This window comes from Prionailurus viverrinus, chromosome D3, assembly GCF_022837055.1.
Source record: "Prionailurus viverrinus isolate Anna chromosome D3, UM_Priviv_1.0, whole genome shotgun sequence".
Classification (NCBI taxonomy): Eukaryota; Metazoa; Chordata; class Mammalia; order Carnivora; family Felidae; genus Prionailurus; species Prionailurus viverrinus.
This window is the reverse complement of record NC_062572.1, coordinates 29,619,964-29,642,696: the sequence shown is the minus strand read 5'-3', so window position 1 is coordinate 29,642,696 and position 22,733 is coordinate 29,619,964. Positions and strand designations below refer to the sequence as shown.

The following is a 22,733-nucleotide window of genomic DNA, read 5'->3' as shown; positions in this document are numbered from 1 at the left end:
TTTCCTTGAACTTGGGTATGAAAGCTACCTGTGACCATGAGGTAAAGGCCAGGAGAATCACAGAGATATAGGGGTACCACCTACCTCCAGATGACTTAGAGAGAGAGGAAAAAAAAAAAAGATTTCAGCACCATTAGAAGGAGTATCATTTACCTGCAGCTGAAAGCATTTGTTATGGATACCAGGGACCATGAGCAGACCAGCTATATTAGGTAATTTACAGAAGGTAAAAAGCAGGTAAGACTACACCTTCCCTCCTGTGAAGAGAGCTCAGGCTCTCCTAGACAAAGCTCCAATGAGGTATCCTGCTTGGAGCTGGCACGAACAAGCAGCAGGAAGGAGTGGGAGAAAAGAGCACATGGCTAATAATTGGTGGCCTGCTTGTGCCCCCTTCCATCTGCACCATATTGGCCTAGCATGCTCACCCTGAGGCTGAGACAGAAAACTGCTACATAGTAGAGCTCCAGCTGACATCCTAGGCTAAGGCTCCCAGAGTGGCTGCTGGATCACAGAGTGAACCTCTACAACTTGGCCCAGAGAAGGGTTGGTCAGACATGTGCCAGCCTATCTCTCACCTAAGAAGATGTCCTGTCAGGGTGCTCCGGAGGTGGTGAGTGGTAAAGAAACAGCTTTACTCTTACTGATAATTCAGAACCCGTCCCGTTGGGGACCTAGCTACACAAACAGAAACAGAATTCAGACAGCTAATGTGCTAGTGACAAAGGATTAAGCTGGCATGTGGAGAAGGTAGAAGGCCAGAGAATGACACCTTTGCCTTAGGAACATTTATTGATGAGAAAGAGGCTGAGCAAGCTTCTGCCAGACTTGAGGGCATAGGGGGATCAAAGCAGGGGCCAAAATGAAAAGTGGGAGTTCCTGGTAAGTCATCCCCCACCTTCTGCTGCCACCCCAAGGGGATGTACCCTAGAATAAGGGTAAACTGGAAGTAAACCAGACCCTGCACAAATGAGTATCTGGCTTTGAATTCCAAGACAGCCCAGAAACCCTAAATCCCTGAACTGGGTTGAGGGGACCCTGCAGTACTGATGCCTCAAGAACTGGCAGCAGCAAATAAAAGTACTCCATGAAATAAAGAAACATTACCTAAGTCCTCATATCATTCCTACAAATAATTTTTCAAATAACATGTCCAGCAGACAGTTAAAAATAATCAAATGTGTAAGGAAACAGGAATATAAATGAGAAAGCACAGACACATCTATAGACAAGAGAAACAGATCCACAAGGGTTCCTGATACCAGAATTATCAGACATACAACTTTAAAACAACTAAACTTACTATGCTCAAGCAGATAAAAGACTAAATTGAAAATCTGGGGAGAAAACTGAAACTACAAAAAAATTATACAGAAGATTTTAAAAAGAGAGGACATTACATCTCTCTGATGATGGGGAAAATGGAAAGGAAGATATAACTGAAGAAGAGAACCAAGAAAAATCCACAGTATGAATGAAAGAAACAGACTATGGGCTTTGTAAAACTTCAGAACAATAAGAGAGGATCCCAAAAGAACTTACAAAGCAATGGAAATCAGATTTTCAGCAGTGATTTTTAGCAACAACAGTGGATGTTAAAACTGTGGCACCATACCTTCAAAGGTGTAAGGGGAATTGGGACTTTGAAGGTAGGATTCTATTAACTGACCAAATTAAGATCTATTACAACAAAATAAAAATCAAATAAAACACACAGGCCAAGCACACACCATGGCCTATAGAACCTATGAGGTTTGACCCTCCAACCTTTCTGACTACAGCCCTTTTCACCCTCCCATTGCTATTCTGCTCAGCTATTCCTTCCACATTGCAAGCCCTGCCACCTCAGGGCCTCTGAACTTGCTGTTCCCTCTGCCTGGATGTTCTTCCTCCAGTTATCTGTGGGGCTCTGCCCCTCACCTTTTCTGGTCTCTCTGCTCAGTTAGTTAAGGCTTCCTTGATTACCCAATATAAAATAGCATCCTGAAAGTATCCCCTTGTCCTTTTTATGTTTGTCCATAGCACCACCCCCACCCATCACAATACATGTACTTGCTCAGTTGTTTAGAATCTGCTTCTCTGCACAAGAATGTAGACCTATGAAGGTGGGGCCTGTCAGCTTTGTTCACTGCTCACTGTCCCATGCCTGGCCACAGCGGGTGCTCCATCAGTATTTGCTCAGTGACTAAAGAAGAAGCTGGGGAGCTAACTTATATCTACAACTCCCATCCCTCACCAACCTGTTCCTTTCAATGAATTAGCAGCCGTGTGTGCAAGCCAAAAATTCTGGAGGCAACTGTATGCATACTCATTATTCTCTCTTAATCTATTCCATATCCACCCATCCACCCACCAAGTCTGGTTGGATCTGCCTCCAAAATACAACTTGAATCTTTCTCCTTTCCTCTCTCCATGGCCATTGTGCCAATCCAAGTCACCTTCACCTATTGCAAGACTGCTGCAAAAAACAAGCTCTTACTGCTTTGCTACATCAGTTCATATCACTCCTGCTGACTGATCTGGGTCACTTCATGTCACCGCTGCACAAACTCCTCCAACAGCTCCAGCTCCTCACAAGGTCTCAATGATCTCCTTCCTGTTCATCTGTCTCACCTAATCTCACACCACCCTCTCCTTTGGCTACTATACTCCAGTCACAGTGGCCCCCATGTACCACGCCCTCTTTGCATTCACTATCACTTTTACCAGGAGACTCCCAGGTCTCAGCAGAGCTGGCTCATTTTTATCCCTGGGTTTCATCCTAAAAGTCCCCTTCTGGGTCCTCCCTGGCTGCTCATTCCCAGGCACCTTCGGCTTATTGCTCTGCTTATTTCCTTCTTAGCATAATCCATGGTCTAAAACTATCTTGTTGATGGAATTGCTTACTTGCTTCTGTCTGCCTCGCTACCAGACTGGGAGCTCCAGGAAAGCAGGGAAAGATCTTTCATCTTCTCTACTGAACAAACCCACAGCCCCTGGCAGGCAGCTTTCCTCAGCACACGTGCACGCGTGGCCGAGCACTCTCTAGGCCCCTGATGCCAAAGACCCAGCTCCTGCCCACAAGTGCAGTACTGACATCTCAGCCTCTCACTGATGCTGGGGTCCAAGGCGGTGTGCTGAAGAAGTCTAATGGGGAAGAATTTCAAAGCACTTTGACTTATTTTTCATCTCTACCTTCACTTTTTAAGACAGAATTCTTGTGGCAAGAATGAAAGCAGCACCTACCACTACCGTTGACTCCCACTGGCTTCCAGTGGAGTAGTGAACCGGACCCAGTAAGTCCTTGCATATTTCTCGGAGTCGGTATTCAAACCCTAATTACGGGAAAAAACAAAACAAAAAAAAAACAACAAAACAAAACAGAAATAGGAACACATTACAAAAAGAAATAAAAAATCAAGAATATGCTAAGTTGTTGTGTATATCAAAATAGATTGAACAAATGTTTATTTTATTGGCTGCTTTGGGCAAAAAGCCTCCTGAACGACTCTCAGTTTGGGGCACTGACACCCATAATGACAGACTCACTCATGAACCCACTCCCTTGATAGCATATACAGCAGCCCCTCTATGTGCTGGGCCCATGGGAAAAATGAGATGTGGCCAGCTCTGGGACAAACTCCCCAGGGTGATGGGAAAATGTGGGAATTGTGGAAGGAGGGGAGTGGGCTGGTCAGATTTGTTTCAGACAAGACATGTTGACAGTGAGAGGAGATCAGCAGGGTCAGGAGGCACCTTAGGGAAGTAAGAGATAGCAAGGGTATGAATTTAGAGTGAGGTGGTGATGGAACAGAGGAGATAGGAGAAGCAGTCACCGGCCCATCAACTCACAGGTTATGGCACAGCCATGTGGAGTGCCACAAATGCTGGTGGCAGAATCTGGGGGCCTGTTAGCACTGGTGGCAGCTGAAGCCATAGGGTATGATGAAATTGCCCAAAGATAAGGGTGGAGAATAAGAGGGTGATGCTGGAATCTGAGGAATTTTAGAAGTGAAAGGGGTCTCCCTTTAAAATTTTAGTCCTTTTATAGTCAAGGAAGCAAGAAATAGAACAGAGGTGACTTGTGTTATTGGACGCAGGAACAGATGTGTGAAAGATGGAGAAAGAGAAGCAAGCAGAAGTGATCCCACAAGTAGGTGCAGGACCCAGAGGAGGCAGTGACTTTGTTCAGGGTGTCAGGATGAGTCCTGATCAACACCCAGGATGAAGTAAATTAGAGGAGCCAGAGGACAGGTCTCCCCAGGGGATTGGGGTATGAGGCTCAGATGTGACAGGAGCACCCCAGCAAAGGTGTGGGCTTGGGAAGATTCAGTATTTAGAAGACTCAGTGACCACACAGGCTGGGCAACCATGCAGACTGGGCGGGAAGAGGCAAATTAAACTCATCATTGGAGTCTGCTGGGAAGGACTTTGAGTTGGTCAGCCATATTTGTTGTCATCAGAGGTTTATATATACACACAATTATGTCATCAGAGGCAATGTGACATGTGAGCTCTGGAAGTGACACCTGTAGGGGTTCGGCACGTTTTTTTTTTTTTTCTCTTTTCTGTACTTTAAATTATAAACAAAATAGGGAGGGTGAGGTCAAAAGCAAACCAAAACCAAGAAGGCCAGGAGAGGTGTGGGGAAGGCAGTTCTGTGACCAGGCCTGGAGCTGTGTGGTCACGCAGGGAGTTTTGGGAGTGCTAGTTCCCAAGCCACAACCCTGGAGGACAAGCTCAAGTGGGAGGAAGGTGGTAAGAAACAACCCCACACTTGCCTAGCAGAGAGATGAAAGTCTATTTATTGCAGGGCGCCCTGACAACAGGATGTCCACCTCTTCCAACACACCGAGCTTTCTGCTGACCGAAAAGGGAAGAGGGGGTGGTGGGAGAGATCAGAAGTGCTGGCAGGGAAAGCTGGGCTAGAAGGCATGGAGAGGTGCTGGACATCAGGCAGGCCCTTCCAGGGTAGGAGGGGCTTGGAGGAAGAGAGATGCAGGCTCAATGGATACTGCCAGAAGAAGCCCCCCTCTGGGGTGACCAGCTACCACTGAAGCTCCAGGGTATGAGGGAAGGCAAGAGTCTGAGCCTTCTGCTCCTCTGGAGCATGTCTGTTCAAGCATACTGTGCCCCCACCCCCTCCTACTGCCAGTCCTCCTGGTCCTCAGGGCCTACCCAATTCAGGGTCTCAGAGTCTATAATAGGGTTGGATGCCTGCTGAGCTGCTTTGACTACAGCTCAGGCTAAGAGATGGGGGCTGAGGGCCATCTTGCTGATGGGGCAGTTGGAGTCCAGGGCCTCTGGGGGTAACCATAGGAGACTGGGAGGAAGGAGAGTGCAGACAGTCCTAGGCCACTGCATCTCTGCCTTGATTCATGGGCTTTCTGGAAGATCATGTTGGGATAGAAATTGAGCCAGACCCAGGAAGATGGAGGGACCACCAGAAACCTCACCTTCATTCACAAGGTACCGAGCGTAGAGGAGTAGCCAATGGCGGTACTCATGGCTGGACTGCAGGGTGAGTGCTGCTGCAACCTGATTCTCCAGGTAGGCCAGGGTGGTCTCCTGCTGCACTACATGAGGCACGGAGAAGAGTCGGGCTGCCTGTCTTCCTGAACTGTAGAGATTGGCAGAGCAAGCATCATGAGGCAGTGGGCACTGCATGGGGCAGGAGGCTGCCACCTTGTGTCCTTGGACACCAGTGAGGAGCCAGTAAAGAGGCAGGTGTCAGACTCCACACTGGCCAAAGCATCCCCAGGTTCCAGTCACAGGCCTCCCGGTCTGTCTAGCATCCTGGGTGTATCCCACCCTGTAACTCCTATCAAGGCCCCTGAGGTGACAGGCCAGCAGCCCATTCCCCCACTGCCCTTCAAAATACTGCCCATCATCATGTCCGTGACACATAGCAACTCAGACCACCATCTGTGCTCTGAAGTGACAGGGCTTGTGACCCAGCACTGTGTGTTATTACCTAATATGGGCCCACGATCCTTGGCACCTTCGAGCCTGCCTGTTTTAAGCAGTAGCCAGGCAAAGGAGATGGGCAGTCAGAGCGCAGGCCTGGGTGGGACTGTGCTTGTGTGACCCAGCCACCTCCCCCAGCAAATTGGGTCACCTACGTGGAGGCACGGCCCTGGACTATGGCTAAAGGTCCGGAGCACAACATGGCGTCCTGGGGAGGCAGGCTGCTCCTGAAGTCTGCACACTGGGCCAGGGAGTCCTGCTTGTCAGAAACCAGGTTCCTGGGGAGGCAACAGTAGGAGCAGAGGTCAGGAAAACCAAGAGGTCCACCAGAAAGGCTGGCAGTGAGGCCACCAAGGAGCAAGCACCACATGACCTGTGGTCAGAGCACCAGCAGAGGCTGAGTGTCACTGCATTCTCTCCATAGAGTACTCATGGACAGGTTTCATTATGAGGCAAAACTGATGATGGTGAAGGTCACCAACAGGGCTCTTGCTGGGACCACTTGAGCTCCATGGTCTCAGCACTTGAGGACAGAGGCCTGTGTGTGAAGTGTGCATCGGATGCCTGTCTGCCTGGGGCCCACCTGGCCTAGTCCTTGGAAGCTTCCAGGAATGCCAGGCCATAGCCTTCCTGAGCTTCTACAGCATCACAAGCAATCAGCTTCTCAGGACCTTTCACATTTTTGTTAAGAAAACATTCTACCCACACTTTTAAAATAGTTGGGTGCTGGGGCGCCTGGGTGGCTCAGTCAGTTAAGTGTCTGACTTCGGCTCAAATCATGATCTCAGAGTTCACGGGTTCGAGCCCCACATTGGGCTCTGTGGTGACAGCTCAGAGCCTGGAGCCTGCTTCGGATTCTGTGTCTCCCTCGCTCTCTGCCCCTCCCCCGCTCATACTCTGTCTCTGTTTCAAAAATAAACATTAAAAAAAAATTAAAAAAAGTTGGGTGCCTTTGTAAAAATGTTTCCAAAATACAGAGCCAACATTTCTCTTCTTAAAGAAACAGCCTATTTCCATAATTACAGTAATCACATATAATATACAAGGGTTTGTAACTTGGAAGAGCTATGAATGGGGAGGTTTTTTTTTTTAATATTTTATTTTTATTTATTTATCAAAAAATTTTTTTAAAATGTTTGTTTATTTTTGAGAGAGAGAGAGTGCGAGCCAAGGAGGGGCAGAGAGAGAGGGAAACACAAAATCTGAAGCAGGCTCCAGGCTCTGAGCTGTCAGCACAGAGCCCAAGAGGGCTCGAACCCACGAACTGTGAGATCATGACCTGAGCCGAAGTCGGATGCTCAACTGACTGAGCCACCCAGGTGCCCCCAAAAATATTTTATTAAGTAATCTCTATACCTAATGTGGGGCTCGAACTTACAACCTCAAGATCACATGCTCTACCAACTGAGCTAGCCAGGGACCTGGTTTTTTTTTTGTTTTTGTTTTTAACTCAAGAAAGAAATCTCAGTGGCAGGATAAACTTGTGCCTGGCAACTCTTGACAGACAAGGGCTGGAGGACAGATAGCTGGCTTGGGTATGAAGGACCAAAGGTGCAGGCAGAAGAAAAGAGTGGCTGGTACACAATGTATAGGCTTCACATGTCTCGATTAAGATCTTGGAGGAATACAGATTTGACAAATACAGAAAAGAGCTCTAAACTCCAAAATGGGCTGAGGAAAGACAGACCATGACACATGGCGAGTGATGGTGCAAACTTACTAATTCACAAAGTCAGCGGAAGCGCTACTTGGCTCTTGCTAAGCTACAAAAATTGATGAGTGGTGGCAATGTTGTTGTGAAGCCCACTCACCTATGCTGACAATGCTAAGGATGCCAGGCTGGACATGTGTATTGACAACCAATTTTCTTAATTTACAAAAATTTTTAATTTTCAAATGCCCATTCCAAAGTGACCTCAGAGAATAATGCAGAAGGAAAGCACCCCTGCCCAGGGACAGTGGGGCATTATTGGTGGGTTCAAGCTCTCTCTTTCCTTGTATAAAGCAGATAGAGCCCAGCAGGGCTGCCACTGTTGCCCGAACCACAGGGCTTTACTGTGAAGAGAAGCCAGGCCAGGAAGGCCTGACTGCCAGGACCAGAAGTCTGTTCCAGCTCAGACGGACACTCTCCCAGAAGGGCAGGGCTAGGGGCTGGCTTACTTACCATGTAGAAAGTGATGGATTAAAGCAGTATGCCTTCCCATCGGACAGGTTCATCACTGGGATTCCATGCTGTGTCAGCAAGATCTGTGACACTGTCATGTCACTTCCTAGGGAGACAGTACAAGAATGGGTTCTGGGTGTGCTCTGATCAGCAGGTGCCTGCATATGACCTAAGGAGAAACGTAAACCACGGCTCCCATTGTCCCAGCAACACGTGCCTTCACACTGACTCAGCAACTAGGCAGCTGCTGCTCTTCTGTGCATGTTGGTCTCACTGCCACCCACTAGGCTATTTGTCACCTCTCAGAGACCCATTCAAATGTGCCCTGGGAGAGAATGCATCTTCTCCAACACTGAATGCCTCAGGCTGGGCCCAGAGCCTGGTTCATGTCAGGAACTGAAGCTGCCTAACCCTGGCATCCCTCCCCACCCCCTCCCCACCCCCTGGGAACAAGGGGTGGTCCACCGCTGAAGTTACCTGCCAAGATGGAGTGTAGCGATTCTTCTTTCACCACAACTACCTGTCTGTGAACATCCCTAGGAGACAGACAGGGAACAGCTTACTCTCCAGTTGGAGTAAATACATCAGAGTGTGCCTTGGTGGTAAGACCCCACTCTACGGTTCCTGGTATAGAGCCAGCCCTTGCTTCCCCAGACAGGGGCTCTGTGCCACAAGTGGCTTCCACTCCCCATGTGTCACTACATTACCTCTGTACAAGTCTACAGATGAGGGCTTAGGCAACAGAGCTGTGGGGTCTGCCACCAACACCATGCCAACTCTGGGAGAAGCGTGGCCAGGCTCTGGCAGCTGAGATCCCATTTCTGGACCCTGGCACATGCAATCAGGCATATGATTTGTCATGAGGTTTGCTCCTTTAAGGATGGTGGCAGGGGTAGGCAGCCTGCCCCACGTCCTTGCACATCCTCCCTCCCCCAACAAGGGATGGCTATCACAAGCAGTGTATGACTGCTTAGGGCCCCTCAGGCGTTAAGACCCCCAGACCTACAGTGTCCAAGGACTGTTCTGAGTGGCCTCCTTTGCTTCCTTCTTTGTCCCTGCAGTGAGAGGGGATCTGCACAGCCCTATCCTGCTTGGAGCCCATCCCACCCTGGGCCTGCCTCTCACCAGACAGATAATGTGGCTGCAGCCGTGAGTGCCATGACGTAGGAACCCGTGCAGTGCAAAGTGGAGATTGGGGACGGCAGGAGGATGGGAGGGAGGAGACGGCGACCACAGGCGGAGAACACTGACAGCATCCTCTTTTCACAGGCGACACATACCACGTCACTGAAAAGGTAGAGAAGGGACAGGTGTCATGATGACAGGGAGCTGTGGCAGAGGCAGCAGCCTTGAAATGCAGAACGTTTCCTCTTTCTGTGCCCACCTATACTTGCTGTGACCTTCCTTTGAGCAGAAGCAGCAGAGGGAGAGGTGGAGCAAGGGCTTGCCACAAGGATCAGGGTAGCAGGGCTCATGGGAGCTTAGCCTAAATGAGACCTGATTAAAGAGAATGTGTTCTCTTTCCCTTCAGCGGCTACTTGAGCTTTTCTGAGCTCAGACTAATATTGATCCAGGGGGAGCCCACAGCAATATCTACCACACAGGCCTCTTAGTCATTCATGGGTGCCTGGGATTGAGAAGCTCAGTCTACTCATCTTGGCAGAGAATGAAAAGGAGGTACAGAATGATGGTTCCTTCTAGGTGCAACATTATGCACCCGCTCAGAGCCCATGGGAACCGTGACCTAAGATGGAAGGCCGAGTACTTGTAGGCACTATGAAAGCATTTTACATGCAGTCTCATGATAACTAATTAAGGATCTAGTTAAAATGACTGTATCTAAGCCAATTATCTTTGTAAAATCCTTATAATAGTACCAAATACATGGTCCTGACGGCAGATCCTATACTTCAACAGACACCTGAGGAAAACACTGGTCCTCTTTTCAGATCAAGCACATGTAAAAACAGCTCCAGGGGATTGTGTCCTGGAAGCCCACGGGAAGACACTGGATGACTAACCACTGAATTAAGCTCTCCCCTCATACAGAATATGGACAGGGCTGGGCTGGGGACTCACAGGACAATCAAAAATCCATCCTGTTCTCCCTGGATGAAAATCTGGGGTCCAGAGAAGGAACCATTCCACGTCAGAGACAGCCAGGCAGAGCTCAGCCTGGAACCTGACCAGATAAGGGAATCATAACATTTGGGTTGAAATCCTGCCTTGGGTGACCCTCTAAGACAGTTTCCCCACCTGTAACATGGTGATAATGATGCCGGCTTTATTAGGTCTTGTGGGGACTGAGATGACAGATACACGTCCTAAGCCCAGGGCAAGGCATGGTACAGGCCTCTGTGAGAGCTAGCACGTAGCGCAATGCACCATGCCTCAGACAGTAACCGTGCCACACAGCATAGCACGTGGTGCTTGGTTGACATTAAAGGCTGGGCTGGGCGAAGACCCTCACCCTTACCAACTGCCAGCAGCAGTGAGGATCCGGCTGGTGAGCACCGTCTCCCACTCCTTCCCTTCCCGGTTACACTTCAAACGACTTAGCTTCACGCCCCCCACAGCAGTCACTTCATTCTCCACTTCAATGTACATGGAGGGATCGGAGCTCACCTGGATGGAAGAAAACAAACAAAATGTCTTTTCAGGTGATGGTGGGCCCACTGAGACTTGGGTCATGTGACAGATGAGATGTTCAGAGACCCCGCAGCAGGAAAAAGACACAGAGAAGTAGACAGAGCTGGCTAGCCAACAGGACGGTGGTGGCATATGTAGTAATGGGGTGGGACAAGTAGGACGGAGGTCCAGATGTGTGGCCCCCAGAGAAGGGAGAGGGCTGGGAGCTGGCTCAGCCTCATCTCTCATGCCTAGGGAGCTGATGGACGGATAGCCCATATGGAAAACCAAGGGAGAACAGCTGAACAGTCTGCACTCATATGGCCAAACAAGTGGGTGAGGTGGGGCAGAGGGCTGGATGCTGCTGGGAGACGGGTCCCTTCATAGATCCCCAGAAACCAAGAACAGCCCTAAGCGGCACTCAGTGTTAAAGCCCCTGGGTTATGGGGTGGGGCAGCTAGAGTTTGGAAAAGGGTTTGTGTGCCCTGTCTCCGAGTACATCAACAACAAGAACAAACCACGTAGGTCCCTACCTTTAGGCCCAGAAAGCCTTGTGGTGGGAAGGGCTGACACCTCTGGTATCCCATGAGGACCAGCTTGGGTGGGGCAGTGTATGCTCAGTAGAAAGTGACCTGTATGCGGGGCCCTAGAAGGTTTCCCAAGGATGTGCATCTGAGCTGAGGAACAAGAGGCATAAACCTATGGCACATCCAAGGTCAGGTGCTAGACTGAGTGAATGGAAGAGCTCTGGGTATAAAGGATTCTTTGCTCTAGAGCTGTGCTTTGAACAAGCACATGGTCATAAGCTTCTACTCCAAGAGCTCAAACAGCTCGGATGATGACTCTGCTGGGTCCTGGGAAGAGGACAGGGCCAGTGAGCTGGTTGGGAGACAGGCCATTATGATGCAGTCCAACTATATCAAGTCTGAGGCTACCAAAAGGAACAACTGAGACAAGTCTTGAAGGAGCTGGCCATCCAGAAGATGGCAGCAGGACTGGAAGAGCGAAGCACAGAGAAGAGAAATGTGCATGTGTGTGGGCAGGCAGCAAGGGGGCCCTTGGGGAAGAGGCTAGTAATGGGCCCTGATCAGCTACAACTTCCCCCAGAAAGAGATGGAGAGCCCCTGGAACGCAGCGCTAAGTCAGTGACAATTGAGGGTTTACACAGGGGGAGAGTGGAGAGAATGTGCACACTTGTTGGGGGAGACAGGAAACCTACTCACCTGGAGGGTAAATGCTCTCTGGGGGCCTGGCATGGGCAGCTTCAGTGCAGGTGCTGGTACAGACAAACACACGGTGTCCTTCTCTGCGGTCAGGGCAGCTGGGGACTGCAAGAGCAGAAATGTCCCTGAGCCCTACCCCAGCACTGTAGGGCAATGTCAGGTAAAGGTGAGTCACCCACAGGTGACACTGGGCTGGTTCCCCAGGCATTTCCACCCACTCTGTGAGGGTGAAAGCACAGATGAATGCTCTAAAGACCCTCACTTTCCAGATGAATAGCTGACCTCAGGGCACTGCTCAAGGACTCTGAGTGGGTTGAGCGCCAGGTGTGGGGCAGCATGGCCTCCATACTACCTCTGGGGTTACGCATGTCTCGCCAACTATTCCCAACTGATAAGGCACACTGTGGCATGCACAGCCTCTCTTATCCCACTTGGGCACATGGGGACTCCAGCACTGAGGTTATGAGATAGGCTGGGGGAGGCAGCATGGGCCCGATGGCCTCACCTGGACAGACAGAGACACAGGCATGAGCCGAGACTCCTTCCGAGGTCGCCCTTTCTTCTTCTTCTCCACTGTTTCCACCTCAAGCTCCAGTTTTCGCTTGGACAGCGAGGAGGGCTTGGCCACAGGGACTTTTTCGTCGCTGTCACTGCTGCTCTCCAGGAGGTCCCGGGGCCTCAGGTCTTTCACAAGGTTCTGCTCTTTCAACCTGCGCAAACAGACATCCATGGCTTTCTCCATGTGTCTATTACATTTATAATGCTGAATAAAATCCATACTCATCGCCAAAAGTTAATAAATAAAAATTGTAAGAAAGGACTTCTGGTTTCTGCTCCAACATGCAAAGGGGTTGGAAGTTGTCTCTCTCATCTTCAAAGTAAGAGGAAAGCTGAAAAACTGAAAATCAACAACTCTTCTTAGATTCATCAGAGAAGTAAGGTCACAAGGCAAACTGCCACCCTGAAAACTGGAGACACCAGGTGAAGACATAAAGCTATAGCTCACCTGCAGCCAAAGCCCCTGGAGCCCTAACTGGTAGGAAGACTTAAAATAACTGGTACACTGCTAGAGGTTGAGTGTGGGCTGGCTTGTGAGTTAAAAGTCTTGGGGGGTCCAGTGGCAGAAGGGTACCCACACTTATGTTAACTTTACTTCCAGGAGCTCCAACAGGCTCTCATGGGTGAAGATCAGCGATGGAAAAATCCCCTGTGTGCTTTGGGCTGGCAGAGGGGGAAGAAAACCAGTTGAAACACACCCAGAGTTCCCTTCTCCTTAACAAAAGCCTACCTTTAAGAGGAACTACTTTACTAGAGTCCTATATAACTTGTGGGCAGGGCAATTAACCAACTACAGAGTAGCCTTACACACACACACACACACACACACACACACACACACACACACACAGGCTAAGGAACTCATCTGAAGGTCATAGCCCAGGGTCTCTGGTGCAAAAAACAAAAGATTTAATCACAAGATAAGAGAATGTGTCTCCTCCCCCAAATCTCACCACCAATTAGACAGGGCTCAGGTATAATAAGGGTAGAATAACTAATTTGAAACTAACAGAGGTTAGTTCATGAATTTAAGGAAAGGAGCTAGTTCCATAACTAAAAAGGCAAGGCAGAGCTTCAAGTGCTAATGTAGAATCTGCAGATAGTTATCCAGAAGATCTAGCTAAGATAATTAGCAAAGGCGGCTGCATCAAACAACAGATTTTCAATATACATGAAACAGCCTCGTATTGAAAGTAGATGCTATCTAGGACTTTTATACTTTTTTAAAGCTTATTTATTTTGAGAGAGGGAGAGAGAGAGCACGAGCAGGGGAGGGGCAGAGAGAGAGGGAGAGAGAGAGAACCCCAAGAAGGCTCTACACTATCAGCACACAGCTGGACATGGGACTTGAACTCACAAACTGTGAGATAACAATCTGAGCTGAAATCAAGAGTTGGATGCTTAACTGAGCCACCCAACCACCTCTAGGACTTAAAAAAATTTTTTTTTTATTTATCTTGAGAGAGAGGGTGAGACAGAGATGGATACAGAGAGAGAGAGAGAGAGAGAGAGAGAGAGAGAGAGAGAGAGAAGAGAAGAGAAGAGAAGAGAAGAGAAGAGAAGGGAGAGACTCCCAAGCTGGCTCTGTGCTTTCAGCCTGATGCAGGGCTCAATCCTCCCACAAACCATGAGATCATGACCTGAGCCAAAATCAAGAGACGAACATCCAACCCACTGAGCCACTCAGGCATCCCTATCTAGGACTTCCATAGCTAGACAGGAGAAGCCAATGCCTGGCTTCAAAGGACAGGCTGACTCTATTGTTAGGGGCCAATGCAGCTGGTGACTTTAAGTAGAAGTCAATCTTCACTTACCATTCAAAAAATCCTAGGGCCTTAAGAATTATGCTACATCTACTCTGCCTATATCCTATAAACAGAACAAAGTCTAGAGAGAGCATATCTGTTTACAACATGGCTTACTACATATTTTAAGCTTACTGTTGTGACCTACTGCTCAGATAGAAAGATTCCTTTAAAAATATTACTGGCTCACTGACAATACACCTAGTCACCCAGGAACTCTGATAGAGATATATGAAATTAATGTTGTTTTCATGCTTGCTAGCACATCTGTTCTGCAGGCCATAGATCAAAAGGTAGTTTTGACTTTCAAGTCTTAATTATTAAGGAAATACATTTTCTAAGGCTATAACTGCCACAGACAGTGATTCCTGTGATGGATATGGACAAGGTAAATGGAAAACCTTCATCATCTAGATGCCATTAAGAACATTCAAGATTCATGGGAAGAGGTCAAAATAGCAACATAAACAGGAGTTTGGAATAAGTAAATTCCAACTCTCATGGATAACTTTCAGGGGTTCAAGACTTTATTGGAAGAAGTAACTGCAGATGTGGTTGAAATGGCAAGATATCTAGAATGAGAAGTGGAGCCTGAAGATGTGACTGAGTTGCAACTATCTCAGGATCAAGCCTGAATGAATGAGCAGTTACTTCTCATGGTTTAGCAGAGAAAGTGATTTTTTTTATGTTTGTTTATTTTTGAGAGAGACAAAGAGAGCCCAAGTGGGGGAAGGACAGATAGAAGGGGAGAGAGGATCTGAAGTGAGTTCTGTGCTGACAGCAGCAAGCCTGATGTGGGGCTCAAACTCATGAGGCACGAGATCATGACCTGGGCCGATGTCAAATGCTCAACTGACTGAGCCACCCAGGCGCCCTGAGAAAGTGGTTTCTTGAGATGGAATCTAGAACTGAAGATGCTGTGAAGACTGTTGAAATGACAACAAAGGATTTAGAATATGACATAAACTCAGTTGATCAAACAGTAGCAGGCTTTGAGAAGATGGACTCCAATTTTGATAGAAGTTCTGCTGCGTGTAAAATGCTATCAAATAGCATCATATGCTAGAGAGATTGTTCATAAGAGGTAGAGATTGTTCATAAGAGTCAATCGATGTAGCAAATTTCATTGTCTTATTTAAAGAAATTTCCACAGCCACCTCAGCCTTCAGCAATCACCACCTTGATCAGTCAGTAGCCATTAACACTGAGGCAGACCCTCCCCCAGCAAAAAGATTATGACTTGCTGAAAGCCGAGATGATGGTTAGCATTTTTTAGCAATGAAGTATTTTTTCCCTTAAGGTATGTACATTGCTTTCTTAGATATAATGCTATTATTGAACACTTACTAGACTACCATAGAGTATAAACAACTTTTACATGTACTAGGAAACCAAAATATTCATTTAGCTTGCTTCACTACAATATTTGCTTTATTGTGGTGGTCTGGAACCTGCAACATCTCCAACATATACCTGTATGCCATTCTAACTCTACTTAAAATAAAACTGGAGTAGCTATATTAATTTCAGACAAAGTAGACACCAGACTAAGGAAAATTATTAAGGATAAAGAGGAGCATTACATAATGATAAAAGGGACCTAAATGTATACATGCCTAACAAGAGAGTGTCAAAATACATGTGGCAAAAACTGATAGAACTGCAAGAAGTAGACAAATCTACAATTACAAGTGGAGATTTCACTCTACCTCTATTAGTAATTCAAAGATCCAGGAGACAGAAAATCAATAAGGAAATAATTAAATGAAAAGTACTATCATTTGAATTTAGCTGATATTTATAAAATACTTCATTCAACAATAATATACACATTCTTCTCCAGATGACAAAGAATATTCAGTAAGGTAGACCACATTCTGGTTCATAAAACATACTTAGAAAATAATTTTTTTTAACACGTATTTATTTTTGAGAGACAGAGAGAGAGCGTGAGCAGAGGAGGGGCAGAGAGAGAGGGAGACACAGAATCTGAAAGCAGGCTCCAGGCTCTGAGCTGCCAGCACACAGCCTGATGGGGGGCTTGAACTCACAAACTGTGAGATCATGACCTGAGCCGAAGTCAGTTGCTCAACTGACTAAGCCACCCAAGGGCCTCAACAAATTTAAAAGAATAAAAATCATACGAAGTATGCTTCAGGTCCACAACAGAATTAACCTAGACAATAATAACAGAAAGCTACCAGAAAATCCCCAGAGATTAAACCACAGACTTCTAAACAATATATGGGTCAAAGTCTTGAGAGAAATGTAAAAACATTTAATTAAATGAAAAAGTGCAATTTATCAAAATTTGTGGAACACAGTCAAAGCAGTGCTTAGAAGGAAATTTGTAGCAGAGAATGCATATTTTAGAAAAGAAGAAAGACCTGATATAAAAAATCTAAACTTTACCTTTAGGAACTAGAAAAAGATGAACAAGCAGAAGCAAATAAATAATAAGTAGCAATATAATAATATATTAAGGCAATAATAAGCAAGATAATATAAAGCAAATAGAAAAAATAAATAATAAAAACTAGAAGAGAAACCCATGAAATTAAAGACAGGAAAACAACAGGAAAATCAATGAAATAAATAACTGATTCTTTGAAAAGAGCAATAAAATTAATAAACTTGTAGCTAGGCTAAGAAAAAAAGGGAAAAGACACAAATCACTAATGTCAGAAATGCAAAGGGGCCTTCACTACTGATCCCCTGGACAATAAAAGGAACATAAAGGAATATTATGAATATACCCACAGATTGGATAACTTGGATGAAATGGGCCAGTTTCTTGAAAAAAAAAAAAAAATCCACTAAAACTCACACAAGGAAAAAGAACTCATCTGAATAGGCCTATTAAAGAAATTGAATCAACAATTAGTAACTTTCCAAGAAAAAAAAGTACCAGGTCCACACAGTCTTATTGGTGAATTCTACCAAATATTTAAGGAAAAAATTATACCAATTCTCTACAATATATTCTAGAGAAGAGAAGAAGAGGAGGTAGATCCTAACACTCATGAGGCAAATATTACCCAAATAAAAAATCAGATACTGATATTACAAGAAAAAAACAACACTATAGGCCAGTATCGCTCATGAACATAGATGTAAAAATCTTCAACAAAATATTGGCATATTGAATCCAACAATGTATAAGAATTACATACAACGACCAAATGGAATTTACTGTAGAAATGCATACTAGCTTAACATTCAAAGTGATTAATGTAGCATTGGTGGTATAGTGGTGAGCATAGCTGACTTCCAAAGTGATTAATGTAATCCATCATGCCCAACAAAGCTGAAGAAAAATCTTATGATCATATCAATAGATGCAGAAAAGGCATTTGACAAAACCTAACATCCAGTCATGACAAAAAAAACCTCTTAGGGGCGCCTGGGTGGCTCAGTTGGTTACTTTGGCTTAGATCATGATCTTACAGTTCATGGGTTTGAGCCCTATGTTGGGCTCTGTGCTGACAGCTCAGAGCCTGGAGCCTACTTTGGATTCTGTGTCTCTGTTTCTCTCTGTCTCTCCCCAACTCGTGCTCTCTCTTTCTCTCTCAAAAATAAACATTAAAAAAAAAAACAAAAAAAACCCAACAACAACAAAAAAACAAACCCAACCAAATTCTTAGCAAACCAGGATTAGAGGACTTCCTCAATCTGATAAAGAATATCCACAAAAAAACTTACAGCTAACATCATACTTGATGGTGAGACACTAGATACTTTCTCATAAGACTGAGAAGGCAGTAAGGATGTCCCCTCTCATTAGTTCTAATATTGTAGTAAAAGTCCTAGCTAATGCAGTAAGGTAAGACAGAGAAATAAAAGGCATACAGATTGGGAAGGAGAAATAAAGCTGTCTTTATTTGCAGATGACATAATTGTCTTTGTAGAAAATCTCCAAGAATCAAAAACAACAAAAACAGAATAAGCAATTATAGCAAGGCTTCAGGATACAAAGTTAACATACAAAAGTCCATGGCAGTAATGAACAACTGGTATTTGAAATTGTAATTACAATACTATTTACATTAGCATCAAAAATGAAGTAATTAGATATAAATCTAACAAAATATATCTAAATTCTAAATGAGGAAAACTATAAAACTGATGAAAGAAATCAAAGAACTAAAAAATGGAGATATTCTATGTTCATGGACAAAGGACTCAATATTGTTAAGATGTCAATTGTTCATAACTTGATCTGGAGATTAAATGGAATCCTAATAAAAATCCCAGGAGGGGCGCCTGGGTGGCGCAGTCGGTTGAGCGTCCGACTTCAGCCAGGTCACGATCTCGCGGTCCGGGAGTTCGAGCCCCACGTCAGGCTCTGGGCTGATGGCTCAGAGCCTGGAGCCTGTTTCCGATTCTGTGTCTCCCTCTCTCTCTGCCCCTCCCCCGTTCGTGCTCGGTCTCTCTCTGTCCCAAAAATAAACGTTGAAAAAAAAAATTAAAAAAAAAAAAAAAAAAAAAAATCCCAGGAAATTATTTTGTATGTATTGACAAACTGGTTCTTTTAAAAAAAAAATTTTTTTTTCAACATTTATTTATTTTTGGGACAGAGAGAGACAGAGCATGAACGGGGGAGGGGCAGAGAGAGAGGGAGACACAGAATCGGAAACAGGCTCCAGGCTCTGAGCCATCAGCCCAGAGCCTGACGCGGGGCTCGAACTCACGGACCGCGAGATCGTGACCTGGCTGAAGTTGGACGCTTAACCGACTGCGCCACCCAGGCGCCCCGACAAACTGGTTCTAAAGTTTATATGGAAAGGCAAAAGACCTAGAAATAGATCCATACAAATATAGTCAACTCATCTTTGATTAAGGCAAAGGCATAGAAAAGATAGTCTTTTCAACAAATAATGCTGGAACAACTGGACAATCACATGCAAAAACTGAATCTAGACACACACCTTACATCTTCCACAAACATTAATTCAAAATGGATCATAGATCTATGTGGAAAATGCAAAACTATAAAATGAGAACTTAGAAAAAAACACAGTAGGAAGTCTAGATGAGCTTGGTTTTACATTACAAAGAGCTCACCAGGGTAAGTGTAGTTACCATCTGTCACCACACAAATTACTACAACACTATTGACTACAGTGGCAATGAGTTTTTGATACGATACTGAAAGCATGATCCATGACAGAAAAAATTTGGTTAGGTTGGACTTCTTTTTTTTTTTTTTTTTTTTTTTTTAAATTTTTTTTTCAACGTTTATTTATTTTTGGGACAGAGAGAGACAGAGCATGAACGGGGGAGGGGCAGAGAGAGAGGGAGACACAGAATCGGAAACAGGCTCCAGGCTCTGAGCCATCAGCCCAGAGCCTGACGCGGGGCTCGAACTCACGGACCGCGAGATCGTGACCTGGCTGAAGTCGGACGCCTAACCGACTGCGCCACCCAGGCGCCCCAGGTTGGACTTCTTTAACATTAGAAAATTATGCTCTGAGAAAGACATTGTTAAAAGAATGAAAGGATAAGCCACAGACTGGGAAAAAATATTTACAAATCACATTATCTGAGTAAGGACTTGTATCTAAAATATACAAAGAATTTGTAGAACAGTAAGAAAACAAGCAACCCAATTTAAAAAATAAACAAAAGATCTAAAGGGGCACCTCACCAAAGAAGATCCAGATGGCTAATAAGCATATGAAAAGATGGTCAACATTAGAAGTGAAAATCAGGGAATTGAAAATGAAAAAAATAAGAGATCACTCAATGATTATTAAAATGGTTAAAACCTAAAAAACTAATAACAAATGCTGAGCAAGGATGTGATCAAAAGAACTCAATCACTGTTGGTGGGAATGCAGTCATTGTGAAATATAGCCTGGGAGTTTCTTTAAAGCTAAACCTAGTTAGTCTTATGGCATGGCCCAGCAATGGCACTCCTAGGTATTTGCCCGAGTTGAAAACATTTATTCACACAAAAACCTCTACATGAATGTTCATAGCAGCCTTATATATTGTTTATACATAACTCCCCAAAATGGAAACTACCAAGATGTCCTTCAATGGGGGAATGGATAAACTGTGATATATACAAACTGTGGTACATCCATAAAATGGAATATTATTTGGTAAAAAAAAAAGAAATGAGCTATCAAACCATGAAAATGCATGTAAGAACATTAAATAGATATCGCTAAGTGAAAGATGCCCATTAGAAAAGGCTACATACAGTATGATTCCAATTATATGACGTTCTAGAAAAGGCAAAACTATGGAGACAGTAAAAAGGCCAGTGATTGTCAGGTGTTCAGGGAGGAGGAAGGGATCAATGAATAGCTACAGTACAAGGGATATTTAGGGAGAGGAAATTAGTGTGCATGATTATAATGCTGGATACATGACATTATGCATTTGTCAAAACACATACAACTATACAACACAAAGAGTGAACTCTAAACAATGGACAGTACTTCACAAAAAATTGTTAAAAAGCTTTAAAGTATAGGACTAAATACCCAGTGGAGTGTGATAATGGAATGTGATTATGTAGGACAGCATCCTTGTTTAGGAAGTGCCTCTCATAGGAAGAAGTGTCATGTGTTTATCATATGTGTTGTAGAGTAAAAGTAAAATCAAAACTGACAAACATGACAAAACCTGGTGAATCTAGGTGAAGGGTACAAAGATGTTCAATGGACTATTTTTCCATGTTGCTCAAGGTTTTAAAGTTTCAAAACAAAAGCCTATGAAAAAAAAGCCACTTCCAAGTCCTAGGTGCTGCTGACATAGAAAGTGTCTCATGCATTTTCTTGCACTTCTCCATTTTAATCTGTGTATATGTATGTGTGTAATGTGTTTATTTTGGGTGAATAGCTTTACTGAGATGTAACCCACATACCACACAATTGATGAACTTAAAATATACCATTCAACAGTTCTTGGTATCTTCACAAAGTTGTGCAACAGTCGCAATAGCAATTTCAGAGTATTTTCATCATCTCAAAAATAAACTCTGTATCTGTTACCACCCCCCAATTCTCCCATTCTAGTCCATTTTCTGTTTTCATAGATCTCCCCTGATGGGATGATCTAATCTATTTCCATTTCCAGAGATGTCCCCATTCTGGACATTTCCTATAAATGGAATCACAGAATATGTGACATCCAGCATTGGTTTCTTTCACTTCACATGTTTTCAAGGTTCATCCATGCTGTATAATGTATTGGTACTTGACTCCTTTTTTATGACTGAATAGTACTTCATTATATGGATAACCACACCTTGCTTCCGTTAATGAACATTTGGTTGGTTTAAAGTTTTTGGCTACTGTGTATAATGCTGATAGGAACATGCATAAAGACATTCAATAAACGTTATTTGCATAGGCATGTTTTCATTTTTCTTGGATATTTACTGAAGACTGAAATTCTTGTGTCGGGGCCCCTGGGTGGCTTGGTTGGTTAAACATCTGACTTCAGCTCAGCTCATGATCTCATGGTTCATGAGTACGAGTCCCGCATCAGGCTCTGTGCTGACAGCTAGGAGCCTGGAGCTTGCTTCAGATTCTGTCTCCTGCTCTCTCTGTCCCTCTTCCACTCATGCTCTCTCTCTCTCTCAAAACATTTAAAAAAAGTTCCTTTGTCAAATGGCTATTTGAACATTCATATTAACGTTCAAATAAATGTTATTTGCGTAGGCAGGTTTTCATTTTTCTTGGGTATTTACTGAGGACTGTCAAGTGTTATGCCTATGTTTAATTTTTTAAGGAACTGCCACACTGTTTTCCAAAGTGTCTACCATTCTATATACCCGACAGCAGTGTACAGAAGTCCCAATTTCTTCACATTGATGCCAATACTTATTATCTATCTTTTGATTTCCTAGTAGTGTGGAGTGGAATCTTGTGGTTCTACTTGTATTTCCCCAATGGCTAATAATGTTGAGTATTTTTTCACTTGCTTAATGGGTATTTGTATATCATATTTAAAAACAGCTATTTAAATCCTTGGCCCATTTAAAAATTGTGTCATTAATCTATTACTGAGTTGCATGAGTTGTAAGAATACTTGTATTCTAGAAATAAGTCCTTTATTAGAAATATGATTAGCAAATATTTTTCCCAGTTCTAGTTTTTTCCCCACCATCTTGATAGTGTCCTTTGAAGCACAAGTGGTAAATTTTAGTGAACTACAATTTACCTATTTCTTCTTTGCTTGTGATTTTGCTTTCATCTCCAAAAGTCCATTAGCAAATCCAAAGTCACAAGAGTTCTGTAGTTAGGCTATTACATTTATTTCTTTCATCTATTTTGAGTTAATTTTTGTATGCAATGTGAAGTAAGGACCCGACTTTATGTTTTTGCATGTGGATATCCTGCTGTCCCAGTAACATTTGTTGATAAGACTGTTCTTTCAGGAGCATCTGGGTGCCTC

The 22,733-nt window shown here is 44.5% G+C and overlaps 1 protein-coding gene across 5 annotated transcripts in view; it reads right to left on the bottom strand.

Annotated features, from left to right (window-relative positions):
* Positions 1–22,733, bottom strand: part of LOC125149073 (protein HIRA) — a 93,488-nt gene that overhangs the window by 12,870 nt on the left and 57,885 nt on the right. For 4 of the 5 annotated variants that reach the window (XM_047827663.1, XM_047827664.1, XM_047827665.1 and 1 more), the window contains 8 exons: positions 12,464–12,668; positions 11,959–12,063; positions 10,584–10,732; positions 9,233–9,394; positions 8,585–8,643; positions 8,108–8,213; positions 6,099–6,221; positions 5,433–5,596 (listed from right to left, as the gene is read on the bottom strand). In XM_047827663.1, the coding sequence (XP_047683619.1) occupies positions 5,433–5,596; positions 6,099–6,221; positions 8,108–8,213; positions 8,585–8,643; positions 9,233–9,394; positions 10,584–10,732; positions 11,959–12,063; positions 12,464–12,668 (1,073 nt within the window). Of the gene's footprint in view, positions 1–3,222; positions 3,312–5,432; positions 5,597–6,098; positions 6,222–8,107; positions 8,214–8,584; positions 8,644–9,232; positions 9,395–10,583; positions 10,733–11,958; positions 12,064–12,463; positions 12,669–22,733 lie in introns of all 5 variants that reach the window. The other variant, XM_047827666.1, reaches the window with a different exon arrangement.